This window comes from Piliocolobus tephrosceles, chromosome 12 (genome assembly GCF_002776525.5).
Source record: "Piliocolobus tephrosceles isolate RC106 chromosome 12, ASM277652v3, whole genome shotgun sequence".
Classification (NCBI taxonomy): Eukaryota; Metazoa; Chordata; class Mammalia; order Primates; family Cercopithecidae; genus Piliocolobus; species Piliocolobus tephrosceles.
The window spans coordinates 83962388-83977941 of record NC_045445.1 but is presented as its reverse complement, the minus strand read 5'-3'; the positions used below and the strand labels follow the sequence as shown (position 1 = coordinate 83977941).

The 15554-nt window shown below is 55.1% G+C and overlaps 1 protein-coding gene across 1 annotated transcript; it reads left to right on the top strand.

The window, feature by feature from the left end:
* The first annotated feature begins 107 nt into the window (after positions 1–107).
* EFNB1 (ephrin B1) lies at positions 108–12048 on the top strand. The gene is made up of 5 exons (XM_031936603.1): positions 108–238; positions 8517–8794; positions 9555–9647; positions 9846–9974; positions 10130–12048. The coding sequence occupies exons 1-5, from the start codon at positions 108–110 to the stop codon at positions 10540–10542; spliced, it is 1044 nt and encodes a 347-aa protein (XP_031792463.1). The 3' UTR covers positions 10543–12048.
* The last annotated feature ends 3506 nt before the right edge of the window (positions 12049–15554 follow it).

The following is a 15554-nucleotide window of genomic DNA, read 5'->3' as shown; positions in this document are numbered from 1 at the left end:
CGGGCGGGCGGAGCAGGGTGCGGCGGGGTGGGGTAGGGGGACTTGGCGGGGTTGTGACCCCCTGGGCTTCCCAGCCCTTGCCTCCGCACGTCCTGGATCAAGTCGAGATGGTCGCACCAGGCAGAGCTGGGGAGTCCGGGCGCCCGAGAGCGCACCGGAGAGCTGAGTGGAAGCGAGAACGCAGCTTCCTCCGGGGCCCCTGGGAACGTGGTGATTTTTGCCGAGAGCCGCTTCAGGAGTGAGCTTGACTCGGGCGAGGGACAAGGCCAAAACACGGGTTCCTCGTTTGCTTAGCTGTGGAGGGAACACAGAGCGGGACCCGGCGCTTGGGGCGGGTGGCAGCGCCAACATCCCCACTCGGGCTTCTCCCATTTTCATTTCTCTTTCTTCCTTGTTTGCCACCCTGGCTTTTTGCTTTGCTGTCTCTTCTTGCCCCCCGCCCCTCCTTTCTCCCTGCCGGAGCGGTAGAAAGGCGGGCGCTGCTCCCAGGCTCACAAAGGCAGCGGGTGGAGAGGGGCGGAGTGGGAAAGTGGTTGTTGGGTGGTGGGGGTTCGAACCAGCGCCCGTCGGGGGTCCAATGGAGCCGGTAACAGAGCTTCAAGGGCCAGCCAGGGCGGAGAGCGGCGGCCGAGCTGGCGAGGGAGGTGGGTGGGGAAGGAGCGATTTCTGCCCAGGCAGGTCCCCTTGGCCCCCGAGTCTGTCCCCTAGATTGGGGAGCTGTGCTTAGCTTTCCCCCAAGGGGTTGGGGTGGGGGGTGGGCAGCTATATAAAGGACATCCTTTCTTTTCTTTCTTCTCCTTTCCCTGCACAACTACCCCACCACCACCACACACACAATCCCTCCAAACAACACGCACACCTTTCAGGGCGGTGGCTCAGTGGTTTCTGGGCTTTTAGTGGGAAGTCACTGGGGCTGTTGTAGTGACCTCTGGACCTTCTTCTCTTTTGGCATCCAGGACTCGGGTTGGAACCCAGGGTCAAAATTGCTCTTTCTCTCAGTTTTCTGGAGGTCCCGGCAATGTGCGAACAACCCCACTTAGCAGGAAACTGGGGAGCTTTGACCTGCCCCATCCGTGATCACTGATTCCTGTATCTCAAATTTCTTCCTGTCCACTCTTGCTGCGCTCCCGCCCCCACCCCACCCCCCCCCCCCCGCCCCCGGTAACTTCCCAGGCTCCTGCCTACCTTGGCCTCTTGGGTCCCAGGGACTTTTGATCTCTCAGCCCTGGAGTGGGAGAAGGCAGCTTTAGTTTTCTTCTCCTCGATTAAGGTAGAGTCCTATTACTGGTTGGTGGGATGGTTAAACCAGGGTCGGGGTGGAGGGCTCTGCCTGGGTACAAGGAAAGGGATTGGCAAGAATTTCTTTCCTACCCAGAAGCCAAATGGGGTACAACGCTCTCCTAACAGCAGGGGCTCAAAATGTTCTGGGAGCCCTGGGCTGCCTGAGCCCGGGGGGAAGGTTGTGAAGTGTTCAGTTTCCCCGGTAAGGGTGGAGGCTGGAAATGCTCTCTCTTGAGCCAGGAGAGTTGAAATCCGCCTGGGGTAGCCCATCACAGGGGCTCATGGGAGTGACCTAATTGCTCTCTCGGGTCTCTAACCAGAGATAGCATGCAGCTCCACAGCTGGAAAGGAGCCCTCCTGCAGAGTTGGGGGTGCTGGAAGAAACACGATCTGTCTGTGCTCCCCCGTTTGTGCTCAGAGCCTTTAGTGCTCTGGACTGGTTTACAGGTTTTGGGGGGTGGTCTCCTCTCTGACCCCCCTCCCCATCCACCTCAAGCTGAGGGCAGGCATTGTGGGGTGGGGATGGGGGGTGGCTGAAAACTCTAGAACCTGTCCGAATTCCATACTGTAATTGGGTAGATCCTGAGAAGGGTAAGGGACTGATCCTGGTGCACCCCCCCTTCCATCCAGGCTCAGGGGTCTGGAATGCAGCCACTGTCTGCGTGTATTGGCTTGGGGTGACGGGGGCCAGAGGACGGGAAGGAGGCACTGCCCTCAGCTCTCCTAGAGTTCTGGGGGCTGCTTCTGCCACCGCGCCCAACCCTCAGGCTGCCACAGCCTTTCAAATAAACAGTCCCTCTCTGTTTCCCTCCCTCTCTGCCTCCTGCCCGAGTTCTCCTCTCAGGCCCGTGTCAGTTCGCCCTCTCACACCCTCCGTGAGCAGCACTCACCTCCCCTCTCCAGCTAGGCTCGCCTGTTCTGCCTGGCTCTCACGCTCCCTCTCACTCTTAGTCACTCTCTGCCTCTTTTTCTCAAGTCCTTTTGTTTCTCGCACATGCCCGTGCTCTCTCTCTCAGGCTCATTTTCTCTCTTTCCTCCCCTCTTCCTCTCCCGGCTTTTGGTCTCTCTCCTCAGCCCTGTCAGAAGCTGGCAACCCCCCTCCCAAAAAAGAAAATCTCCCAGTGCCTATAAACCCTGCTTCATTGCTTCCTCCTTGGGAAAAAAAAAAAAAAAAAAAAATCAAAATAAAGAAGTGGTGGAGTTGGAGGTCTGCTTCCAGGTTGTTCCAAGGTGCTTGCGGCCTGGCCCCAGCCCTGACTGAGAGGGGAAGCTGGAAGGGCTGGCCCAAGACTCCCAAGTCTCTTTCCCAAATTGGTGCTGGAGCCTTCTGGGGTGCTAGTCCCTGAGTGGCAGGAGCTTCTGCCTCCTTGGCCCCTCCTGTCAGATTTGCCCCATGAGCGCAAGGTGGGGGGATGGGTTTGGTCCTGTTAGAGTTTTTTTATTTTAGGAACGTGTGTGTGTGTGTGTGTGTGTGTGTGTGTGTGTGTCTGAGTTGGGGGGCTGTTATCTAAACGGTCCTAGAAGACCCCTCCCGCAGCCACTTCCCCTGGGAGCTTGGGGCAGCCGGCAGGCCTCACACTTGAGTCCTCAGCCAAGTCCAGCTGCTGCAGTTCAGTCTCTCAGTCCCGTCCTGACCCCTTCCTGCCCCCCACTCAGGTTCCCTCACCTCCAGGGAGTCAGAATATGCCTGAGATCACATTACAAACGTTCCCTACAAGGGGGCGGGGGTGGGGGGGTTCGGCCTGGCATCCGGGACCCTTGACTCCAGCATGGGTGGGGGCAGCTGCAGACCCCAACCCATGCTTGCCTGCTCCAAGCCAAAGTGTTGGTCCCAGCCCCACACAGCTGTTCCAGCTCACAGTCCTGGGGAGGCCAGCTCAGGGGGCCCTTTTCCGGGGTGGTTAGGGACCTGACCTCTTCTACTCTGTGGCTGATTGGCCACAGGTGAGGGCCTGAGAGTGCTGGGAATCCAGCAGCTCCTAAAGTCCCCTGTTCCCCTGCCTCCCCACTCCCACACAGGGCAGCCAGGCAAGGGCAAGAAGGACCTGTGAGGCTGGGGTAGGGACTGAATCAAGGGTTCCCTTTCTTCTCTTGGGCTCTCTGTTGTCTCATCCGCTCAGGTGAATGGGGATGGGTGGGCCCTGGATACTATGGTGCATCACTGTTTCTGGGGTTAGGGACTAAAGGAGAGAGAGTGGGCCAGCCAGGAGGCTGCTAGTTGCCATGGGAACACCAGGTTTAGGGGAGAGTCCACTTTGTGATTATTAGAGGAACTGAGATACAGGGGTGTTCACCAGCCACATTCTGGGTTCCTTGCCCCGCAGACCATAGCAGCCCCTCTTGGGTGTGTTTCGCGGTCATTGTTTTGGGTCAGGTTGCTAGCAGCCAGGAATGTAAGCTCCTTCAGCTTTTTACTTCTAAATAATGCTGTGTTTGGCATGCTAACTAATAGGCAGGTGGCACCTTGCTACTTACAATGCACTCTCATATATGATCTCATTGGATGCTCCCAACAGCCCTGGGAAGTAGGTATTGGCCCCATTTTCCAGATAAGAAGGCATATGCCCGGACAAGGGAAGTGACTTATCTCAGGCCAGTCAGTGACTTGCCTATGGAGGCAGAGCTGTGTTGTGTGCCATTCATTCCTGCTGCCTTGAAATGTAGGAGAGACAGGAATTCAAGGTGGGGTTTGGGAAGAGGCCCTGGCTCCCTGCCCCTGAGTTCCCCTCTTACCTCGCAGGTGTGCAAGCATCTGTCCTTGTGACTCAGGCCCTGTCTGTGTGGGGTGAGCTGTGCTCCAACTTCCTCATTTGACTTTGCTAGGCCTACCTCCCAGCGCTGACTGCTTGGGTGACCTGAACTAAAGGCAGCCAACTCACTGCCTGGCACACTCCCTGCAGAGCTCTGAGTGGCACCTTTGGTTCCTCTCTGAGCCAAGAATCTCTCTTCTCAGGGACCCCACAGAAAGCAGACGTCGACATCGGGGAGGGGGGGTGTTAAATTCATAATGGACACTAGCTTTAGCCAGGTGGGGCAGAGGGAAGGGCATAGTTCACTGTAGGTGGGGAGGGTGACTTCCTCCAGGACTCTCCTGGCTTCCCTGCCTCCGACAGAGCTATGTGTGCCAGGACCCAGCTGCTGTTCCTGCCCACCCACGCCTGGGCGGGCACTGCTGGGACACGCCAGGCCTGCTCCTGCCAGCCTCGGGGGCTGGGTGGAGCTGGGGGAGTTAAAGAGGAGCCTTTAATTTGGGGGGCTCCCCACCCTAGCTGGGATGAGAACAGACTTGAGCTCTGGCTTGGGGTCTGTCCTCCACTGGTCTTGCCACCCTGGCGGGTACAGGTGCAGTGGTGGTGAGGTCACTGAATCGAGGTTGAGGCTAGAGTCTTCTACCCGACTTGGACTTGCATGGCCTAGAACCAGGCTCCCCGTTTGGCCATTCTCTGACCACAAGTTGCTAGATCCTGAGAGCAGGGTGACAGGGAAAGAAGTATAGAGCTGGTGGGATGTGGGCAGCTTTCTGGGCAAGACCCTCCTAGCTGCAAGCTCTCCCTGCCCCCTGTAAATTGTATTCACATGGGTGGAGAAGGGCTTATCTGGCGAAAACAAGGAGGGGGCTGTTGGTTAGTTGGTTTCCGGCCAGTCCAGGGCCTTGGAGGCTCCTGTCCCCAGCCCCTTCAGGTTTTTCATATCCCAGGATTCTTTGTGGCAGTGATGGCATGGTGGTGTTTCTAAGCTAGGTAGAAAGGCTGAAGGTAGAACTTGAGCTAGGTGGAGGGCAAGAGCTGGAATAACTTAGGCCGCCTCCCCTAAGTCCTTTTACTCCCTGGGGTGGCGCCCTGGGGTCCCAGGGCTATCAGAGGCTGGAGAGGGAAGGCCTCAGGGGTTACCATGGCGACCTGCTTCAGGCTTCCTGCTGAGCCATGTCAATCCCTTTATTTTTCAGAAAGGGCTTTGTCTGGGGGTGGCCCCAGGCAGGAAAGCTTGGCTTGGTCATGGGGTAGGGGGAAGTAAGGTGGGGGGGATAAAGATTTTCACTTGGGGACATCTCTTCCTCCTCTTCCCTTACTCCTACTCCTAATCTGGTAAGAGGGGAGAACTGTAGGGTCCCCCTTCAAAGTATGACTAGTGTTCTACCTAGCTTTGGGCTTCACTCTCACTGGCTACACACCCATCCCTTATGGTCCCTTACCACTCTCTTGAGCTTCTGACATGTCAAGACGAGGTTTGCCCAGTGGTAGGGAAGATGCTAAGAAAGTTACCAGTATGGGGGATCAGGGTCAGGGAAGGCAGGTCTCATCAGGCTCCGCTCCCTTCTGCACTTTAGGGGAAGGTGAGTTTCCCTCTGCCAGCTGCTATGCAAATGAACTAATGAATATTTATGAAGTCTGTTCACCGAGGTTGAAGAGACTCTGAGGGGTTTTGGGGGCAATAGTTCTCTCTTCTCCCCCCTCCTCCATCATGTAGACATCTGTTTCTTCAATGCCTCTGGCTTCAAGGTAGAACCCCAATTAGCCAGAAGCCCTGTCCCAGGGCTCTGGAACCTGGGTGGCAATGGGAGACTGCACTTGGAGTAGACAGGACTCCCTGGTGCGTAGTAAGCCAGAACCGAGTGGTTAGAAAGCTGAGCTGGCCTGTCTCCCTTTCCGTGCCCTCTATGTGGCTGCATATATATGTATTGTTGAGATGTAACAGTACAACGATTCAGGCAATGTTTTAGGGCCTCTTAGACCCATCGGGTTACTGTCCTAGGTAGGTTTAGACCCCTCTTTTCAATGGGAACGTTCATCTGATCATTCATTCCCTCACATCAAGGACCTGGACTCCAAGCTTCCTGCTAGCTCTAAGATGTGAGCAGTTGTCTAATCCTGCCATCTGGATGGAACCATTGTGAGCACTGGAAAGGGAAAAAATGCCTGGATAATTCTAGAGGCTTTGGGGAAACTTGTTGGCTTTGTATGGTGCATGGGACAGGGGTGTTCCATCTGAAATGTTTATCCAGGCTTCCATCCCATGCCTACTTCCTTTCTGGGCCCTCTGTAGTTAGGTACCAGTGGGGAGGCCATCTCATTCTGGCTGTTACCCTCCTGCACATCAAGATGGCAGCTCCCAATTTGGTGGAGCCTCACTTGACATGGAGGAAAGGCTGCTTTTCTTCATCCACTTCATCCATGTGGTCAGTTTCCGTCTTTGCCTACTTGAGTATCATTTCCGTCCCTCAGATGAGGACACAGGTTTGGCATTGCAAAGGCATTTGCCCAGAGCTCCCAATAGGCCCGCATTGCTTGTTGTGCCTTTGGTACAAGGGGCCCTCAGGAAATGGAACCACTCTTTTCTCAGATGATTGTGGTAGCCTGTGAACTGGTGCATGACACTGTCAGCTTCATTCTCTTTAAGCACTGCCTGAAGCCTTCCATTGTCCTTCCGCCTCCGAGAGCCTCTCTCCAATGGGATGAAACCCACCCTGCTTGCTGTGACACTTGAGGCCTTTCAGTTTGGCCCCAGGTGAACTTTTCCGCCTCTTCTTCTGTTTCTCTCTCCTCACTCCCAGCCAAGCTGGACCAATCACTGGCCCGAGCTTTGTGTCCTAGCCACTGCTGTCTACTCTCGCAGTGTGTTGACTTCTTATTCCTCACCCAGGACCCACTTTCATCCTGCCTTTCCTGTGGATCCATCTCTGACCATCCTGGCCAGATGAGCTATCTCCTTCCTCTGCCTGCCTCCAGCCCTTGCTGCTTGAATCATCATCCTCACACATACCTACAGATAGCCTGGTGTTGTCTATCACTCGAGTGTGGGTTATTTACTTTTCCGACCCAAACTGGACAGTAAAGTCCTTGATAATGGAACCGTATCTTCTCTTCCTGTTTCCCCTCCAAAATATGAGAGTGAGCTCATAGGTACTTAGTCTTAGTATCTGATCTCCTGCCTCTTGGGAGACTGCTTCTAAGAGGCAGTCAAACACGTTGAACGCCTATTGTGTGCTAGGTGTTCTCCATGTGCTGCCTCGTCTTCCCACCACCGTATTGGAAGGTAGGGGCTCTTGCCACCCCCACTTTACAAGAGAAGAAACTGAAGCTCAGATCGGGCATTGGAGGTCACATATTTAGTAAGGGCTTAGCTTGGGAATCTGATTCTAAAGTCTGTGTTCTTTCTCCTACATGGTTCTGCCTTGCTCTCAGCACCAGCCCATCCAGGCTCAGAAATGGCCAAAAAAGCACCATTTTTTTTTTCTGTGTGCTTAGGCAAGGACAGAGTCCTATGGATAGGTGGTCCTGGGCAGCTGACCCTCCCTGCTGTCCCCCAGTGCCTGGCCTTCTGGATTAGAATATGAACCTGGCTCAAAAGGCATTTGTCCATCTCCTCTCAGGAGCTGGAGTAGGAGCAACACAGAGGTGAGGGGTTAGGATACAGATGAGTGGGGTTACTGAGGCCCTATCTCCTATGATCTGTTGTCTCTGGTTGAGCCCCTTCTCTTTTCCTCTGTTCTTTTTAGGAATGAGAAGAATCAAGTTTAGGGGTTCAGCCTCTTCCATTTTGAGGGTGGGATGAATTGCCAGTAGGACAATGGGCAGTGGAAGTGAGCAGAGCTGCACCTGGCCAGAGACTGTGGCCATCATCCCTTCGCTCCAGGCAATGCCTGTTCCTATCTTTCCATCATGCCCAAGATTAGTAAGGATGGGGGAGAAGACATGGGTCCCAGACAGATTGAGCTCCCCCAGCCTTTGGCTGGGAGCTGCGGGGGGGTGGTGACTAAGACATGTGTGGGCTTGCTGTGTGTGTATGTGTGTGTGTGTGTGCGCGCGTGTGTGCGTATGGGTATAGGAGAGGCAGTAGCAGCGGTCATGAAGGAATGTTTGTTGGGGGTGGGGGTATATAAGACTGCCACCTCCAGGTAGCATGGGCCTGACACGTTGGTACCCAGCCCATTGGCCACGTCAGCCCCCTGTGGAAATGCCACATTAGGACAAAGGGCTCCCCCAGCCAGGCGGTGCTCCACCCTGCCGAGCAGTCAGAGCCTGGCAGCCTTACCCATGGGCCACCCCTTCCACACCCTCCTGGTAGTGTGGTTCTCTCTCCCCACCCCCAGCCTGAGGATGAAGGAAGGGCAGAAGGCTTGCTCTTGCCATCTCCACCCAGTAGGCCCAGCCTGGCTCTTGTCCACTTCCCTGGTTCTGGAATGGCCTGGGGCCACCCCGAACCCCGAGGCTGACCGTCTTCTTCCTTCTGGGCAGGTTCCTGAGTGGGAAGGGCTTGGTGATCTATCCGAAAATTGGAGACAAGCTGGACATCATCTGCCCCCGAGCAGAAGCAGGGCGGCCCTATGAGTACTACAAGCTGTACCTGGTGCGGCGTGAGCAGGCAGATACCTGTAGCACGGTGCTCGACCCCAACGTGTTGGTCACCTGCAATAGGCCAGAGCAGGAAATACGCTTTACCATCAAGTTCCAGGAGTTCAGCCCCAACTACATGGGTCTGGAGTTCAAGAAGCACCATGATTACTACATTACCTGTGAGTCCCGCCCATCCCATCCTCTGGCTCTCTCCCTGGGCTTAACTCTTTCCTCTCCTGTAGTAGTGGGAGCTTCTAAGTGGTACAGTGCTATTGCATGTAGTTAAGGCCCTGCCGGATCTGAAACCCTTTGAAGACTGGCATGTTCTCCTCCTAGCCTGGCCTTGGAATTCTGGCCCCAACATTTACCAAGTTCACCTTGGCTCCAGGGGTTGGGCAGGAGAGGTCTCCAATTCCTATTGCTTCTCTCTTATTTTCTTTGCCCATCTAAGTTCTAATATTGGGAATGGTAGCATTTGCTGGGCCCTTTGGGATCAGCCAGCTATTCAGCCTTTTTCTTCAGGGAAAACCAAGGCTCCAAAAGGTGAAGGGGCTTCTTGCCTTAGATCACACAGTGAGTTAGAGATAGGGTCAGGACTCCAACCCAGTTCTCATGATTCCTACTCCAGAATTCCTTTCAGTCTATGTAGAAGCCCCCATTATGATCCCAGTGAAAAGGCAGACCTTACTGAGGGACCATGGCCTGCTCGTGATAGGGGAGCAGTGCCCCCAGGGGTGGGGCTTGTTCTTGGCCTGGGCTGGACTAGGCCACTCTGTTCCTAGTGGAAGGGAAGAAAATGAAAAAGTTCACTGGTAGATGGGAACTGCTTGCTTCTCCCAACTGCAGTTTATCTCCCTGTTGGCTGAGGTAGAATGGGAGTTTCTGGGTAATGTTGGTAGACCTTTCTTTCCTCCTGACTTCTCTGGCCTCTTCCTGCAGCAACATCCAATGGAAGCCTGGAGGGGCTGGAAAACCGGGAGGGGGGTGTGTGCCGCACACGCACCATGAAGATCGTCATGAAGGTTGGCCAAGGTGAGTGCCTAGTCTGAGGGTCCCCTCACCCCACCCCGTTTGACCTTTGGAACAGATGTTCCTGGCTGGGTGCATGTGTATTAGGAGTGGGGGGCGCAGGGTTACAGTATCCAGGCCATTCTTGGCCCACCCTTGATGACTGAGGGTACCTATGCTGGCCGGGTCCCTCCCTCTCACCTGTTCTCTCTCCATTCTTAGATCCCAATGCTGTGACGCCTGAGCAGCTGACTACCAGCAGGCCCAGCAAGGAGGCAGACAACACTGTCAAGATGGCCACACAGGCCCCTGGTAGTCGGGGCTCCCTGGGTGACTCTTATGGCAAGCATGGTAAGTGTATATGTATTTCCCAGAGGTCAGGAGCCATTGCTCTGTCACCTTGTTAGGCCCTGTCTCTGAAGAAATGCAAGCTGGGCCTGGCCTGAAATCTGCTGTGTGTCCCTGGGACCCCTGGCTGACTGTTCTTCCCCACTTCCCTTCCTCAGAGACTGTGAACCAGGAAGAGAAGAGTGGCCCAGGTGCAAGTGGGGGCAGCAGCGGGGACCCGGATGGCTTCTTCAACTCCAAGGTGGCATTGTTTGCGGCTGTCGGTGCCGGTTGCGTCATCTTCCTGCTCATCATCATCTTCCTGACAGTCCTACTACTGAAGCTACGCAAGCGGCACCGCAAGCACACGCAGCAGCGGGCGGCTGCCCTCTCGCTCAGTACCCTGGCCAGTCCCAAGGGGGGCAGCGGCACAGCGGGCACCGAGCCCAGCGACATCATCATTCCCTTACGGACTACAGAGAACAACTACTGCCCCCACTATGAGAAGGTGAGTGGGGACTACGGGCACCCCGTCTACATCGTCCAGGAGATGCCGCCCCAGAGCCCGGCGAACATCTACTACAAGGTCTGAGTGCCCAGCACGGCCTCAGGCCCCTGAGGGACAGTCGGCCTGGACCGGACCTCTCCTTTCGCCCCCACACCCCCTCCCCTCGCCAGTTGTGCCCACCTTTGTATTTAGTTTTGTAGTTTCTTGGCTTTTATAATCCCCCTTTTTCCCTGCCCCCTGGGCTTCGGAGGGGGGTGCTTGTGCCCCTAACCCCCATGCTCTTGTGCCTTCCCCCTCTGGCCAGGCCTCTGGGCTCCGTGGGGGCGCCTCTTCTTGGAGGGCAGGGCTGGACGCTGGTGGACAGCAGGCAGGGAGGCAGTCCCCTGGCCCTGCCCCTCCCTCGCCCCCCTTGCCACCTTCCCAGGACTGCTTGTCCGCTATCATCACTGTTTTTAATGCTTTTGTGTTCATTTTTTAGCTGTCAACTCATTTTCATCTGTTTTTTGAAGAAAAATGGAAAAATGTAAAAGGCAGCCCCTCCCCAGGCTTTGTGAGCCTGGCCCGAGCCAGTATAAGAGGGCCTGGGGCACGATGTGGTCGGCCAGGAAGCATACGATGCCATTTCTTTTATAGACTCCTCGGTATTTCTGGTGGGGTAAGGGGCAGGCCAGGGCTGTTCCTGCCCATGATGGAAGAGGAAAGTGCTACCAGGCAAGGTGTCCCACCCTCCCTTCCTTCCTGACCCTCCTTCTACGAGGCTTATCCTGGCAATGGGGTAGTCACTGCCACCCTTCCACCAAAAAAAAAAAAAAAAAAAAAATCCCTTCCTTGTGGGATTCTTGGGCATCTCCTGCCTCCCTCACTCTCACGGTAATTAATGTCTTAATTGGCTGTTGCCTGGGGAACAGGAGAGCTGCTGCAGGCAGATGACCTCATGGGGGGTGGAGGGAGGTGAGGTGCCCAGGTGGCTATTTGCCCTGCAGAGCTGGGAGTTTCCCCCCTACCCCCGCCCTGTTCTCTCCTTACCTTTGGCATCCTTTGGCCTGGTGGGGAAACAGAGGCCCAGGGTGGAGACCTAAGCGGGTATAAGACCAGGTGGCCTGCCCCTTTTCTGGGCCCTGGCACAGGTGGGTAACCCCCACCCAACCCAGCTCCTGCTGCTGTCCCAGTCTTGGGCTGGGGCCTGGAAAGAGGAAGAGGCTGCCTGGGGCTGGGCCAGCCCGCTGTGCACTTTGACCCCAGTTCCTTGCCAGCACGGCTGCTAACAGACTGCCACTTGAGTGCGCCTTGCAGGCACTCCCAGAGCAGCCATGGAAGGAGCTGGGCCTCACACCATCCACCTCCACACTGCCTCCTGGCCAGCTGCCCACCCCAGTGCCAGGTGGGAGAGGGAGCAGAACAGCCAGCCCCTTCCAGGTGGCAGTCGGAAGGGTTTTTGTTTTTGTTTCTGTTGCCATTTGTGTAAATACTAGTCTTTTTGGAAAAAAATAATGTAAAGATGTTTTGTATAAACTCTGAATTATTTTCTTGTTGCTTTTTTCTTAGAAAAAAAATGAGAACTAAAAAAAAAAAATTAACCACATGGAGAAATGGGTATAAAATGGTGTCATGATGTTGGGAAATGGAGAGTGAGAGTCGTGTGTGTGTTTGTGTGTGTGGTGGGGGTATGTGCATGTGTGCGCTTTCCTGTGCCCAAACCACTGGTGACTGGGGCAGGTATGGGAAGAGAGTGGCTATCCTAGTGGAGCAAGATGTTTTAATGCCCTATGCCCCTCCTGCCACTCCCCTCACCCCAGGTTTTTCTGCTCTCTTGTTCTGCCGTCATGGAGCCTGAGACCATTTCCCCTGTTCATCCTGTCATCTCTGTGGCATAGGCCATGGGCATCTGCCCAGTCTGGCACAGGCCCAGTTAGAGATGGTTGATGGAGGAGGGGATGTTCCCATGGGGACCTGGGTGTGTCCACAAGTACTGCCACCACCTAGCTGGGGCTAGATCTGGGACCTGCTGGCAGGCCCAGCCCTGCCCTGCCTCAGGACGCCTGGAGGTGGATAGAAATAACTTCCCAAGATCTGAGCTTCAGCTGCGGCCTACTGGGTACTGGGCCTGCTTCAGGCTGCCCAGTTCACCTCTCAGCCAGAAGAATCTTGCTTCTGAGCTGGGCCACACCACAGCCACCACCATGGCATAGTTGGGGGCTTCTGGCTGGCAATCAATACCCTCAAGCTGGAGCAGCCTTGGGCACCCGGTCTACCTCCTACAGGCTGATGAGTAACCTGCTCAAGTCAAAGAGTGTGGTGAGGGCCCTGAAGAGGGTTTGGCCTCCATCCCACAGCGGAGAGGCAGACTGGCAGGGCCTGGAGCCTTCCTGCTCCAGCCTGGAGCAGCCTGCTGGTCTTGTGGGGGGACTCCCTGTGGAGAGGGCTAAGACAGATGTCAGGGGAAGAGGACAAGTGAGATCCAGCAGCTAAAAATGGGGAAGAAGGCAGCAGAGGAAACAGGAGGAAGAAGGAGAGAGAGAGTGATCCAGGGCAGGAAGCCCCAGAGAACTAGCTAAGGAGCCACCCGGGCTATGAGAGAAGTGGGGAGCTGGCGGAGAACGAAGGGGGCGGAGAGCCACAGGGTCTGTGGGCGGAGGGAAGGAAGGTTGGGCTAGTGTAGGGCTGGGCCTGGCTGGGGTGCTCCCAGAGCCAGCTGGGGCAGAGGCTGTTTATTTGGTTTCTCATTAACCAAAGGAAGTGCCTGGATCAGATGGAGCCTCTGCTGCTTGACTGCCTGCCCAGAGTGGGGCCTGGCCTGGGCTGGGGGTCTCTCATCAGGGTTGGTTCAGGCCAGATTGGTGTTGCTCACTGGGGTAGAGCCTGACTCAGGTTGAGTGAGCACTTCCCACACTTCTCCAACTGAGTGTCCTCCAGTAGTCCCCGACCCAGTCCAGGATACCAGCTGCCTTAAACTCTCCCAGTGGGGGATGAAGCCCTGGGGGCCCTCTGGGAGCAGCTGTGGGAGTGTGAAGTAAAATCCAAGGGAGATTTTACAAAGGAGAGTGGGGCAATCTGCTGGGTAGCCCAGAAGCTTCGCAACTGACTGTTCCCTTGCCGTAGCATGGGTGCCATGGCTGGCGCTGGTTTGAGCTTGGTGCTCACACTGTTGACCACATGGTGTGCTTAGTAGTTCCTTGTGTCCTTCACCTGGACAGCACCTGCCAGTTTGTTCAAATGCTTTTACACACTTTGTTTCATTGAGTCTCATAAACTGCCCTGTGAGGGTGTTAGGTGGGAAATTACCTGACTTATATTTGAGATGAGGAAACCAAGACCCTATGAGGGGCTGTAACTTGTCCAAGGACACCCATCAGGTGAACGGGAGCTCTAGGATACAAGTGCATGCCTTTTTATTACACCACAAGCAAATAAGATATATTCCTTGAGAGCGAGGGGTCTGACTTCCCACTTCTTGCCTTTGTCTGAGCAAGCATGCTTCCTTGGGGATCTTAAAAAACAGGAGCCCTCCCCACCTCCACTCCCCATTCCCTTTCCATCTGTCTTGGTCAGGGAGGGACCAAGCTCAGCTAGCTGGAGGCAGGAGGTGTGAGCCTCCAGTGGTAGGGCCCCAGACTGCCCCACCCTTGACTCTCCTTCCTGTCCCAGCTGGGCCTAAGCTCCTGGTGAGTCAGGGATACAGGATGCTTCCCAGGTGAGGGTGGGGCTGCCTGGCTTTCTCCGCAGGCTGAGCCCAGTTCACCAATAAAGCCAAACTGAGCAGGTGCTAACCAGGCCTCAGTTTCCCTGAAAGATAAGGCCTTGTGGAGCTGGAAGGCCAAGGCTCTTGTGACCTTATTGCACTGGTTGATTTTAAACTCCCAGGTGGCCTCCCTGAGGAACCAGTGACACGAATGGCCTGGTGTCCACTAGGCAGGGGCACGAAGCTGGGCTAAGCAACCTACGGAAAGACCCAAGCCCCACTGGGGCCATCCTAGGTTGGACCCTGCTGAGCAAGCGGCCCTCTGGCTACCTGGCATCAATCACTCTCGGAAATCCAACCCGCCTGCCTACCTGGCCTCCTGTCCTGCCTGGGCACGTCACAGTCCCACTGACACCCCAGCTGAGTCAGCCCCAGCCTGCCTGGGACCCTCCTCGCCCATCTGCTCCTGGCCTCCTGTACAGTTGGACATTGGATCTGGGGGGCTGAGGCCCCAGCTGGCACTTGTTAGGTTGGCTTCCCCTTTGGGAGGCTGCTGAGGGGGAGACCAGCCCCCACCCAGGACAGGGGTCATAGAACCCAAAATGAAAGCAATTTAAAGGCATTGGGGAGAGAGTAATTATAGTTTCTGTTTTCAATGGTTAATTATTCAGCTGGCAAAGAGAAAGGAAAAAAGGGAAAGCTGGGGGTTGGAGGGAATAAGGATGAAGGGATATGGGAGGGTGGGAGGAGTTTGCCATGGGGCCCTTTATTCCAGGTGATAGAGCCCTGGACCAAGAGGCTGGAGACCTGAGGGCCTGTCTCTGCTTTGCCATAATTCCCTTTTAGACCAGGGGCAGGCAGATCCCTGTCTGGGTAATGAAGGAGTAATAGTAATATTAACCTTATTCATTTATTCAGAAAATATTTACCGAGTACCTACTATATGCCAGTCAATGGTCTGGACACTGGAGTACAGTGAAAAGCAGGATAGACGAGGTCCCTTCTCCCAGAGACCTCACATTCTAGAAAAGTCTTTCAGTGCCCAGGTAACTCTTGATTCTGTTTTGTATTGGTGACTGAGTCACAAGAATGTGAGAGATAGAATGGAGAATACACTGATTTAAAACTTGGGTTCTAAAGTGAGTCTTTCATTCATTCACGTATTCATTTTTTTAAAATAAATATTGAACGCATGGCACATAGCAAGTACCAATAAATGGTAGCTGTTGCTTCTCCCATGAGAGACGGAGTAGACAATTTGGCTCTGGGGCAGAGCTCCTAGAGGACTCTTCCTGCTTTGAGAGTGGACCCTACGACCTGGCTGTTGCTGTTATCATCCACCAAAGTCGGCCTTTTGCGAGGTTGTGAAGCATCCTAAGAAGTTATCCTAGGCCGGGCGTGGTGGCTCAACCCTGTA

Bases quoted from the DNA above. Each gene is read 5' to 3' on its own strand.
- EFNB1 (XM_031936603.1), top strand. From the start codon at position 108: ATGGTCGCACCAGGCAGAGCTGGGGAGTCCGGGCGCCCGAGAGCGCAC. The intron at 9,648-9,845 runs GTGAGTGCCTAG...CTCCATTCTTAG, and splicing joins CGTCATGAAGGTTGGCCAAG to ATCCCAATGCTGTGACGCCT. The intron at 9,975-10,129 runs GTAAGTGTATAT...TCCCTTCCTCAG, and splicing joins TGACTCTTATGGCAAGCATG to AGACTGTGAACCAGGAAGAG.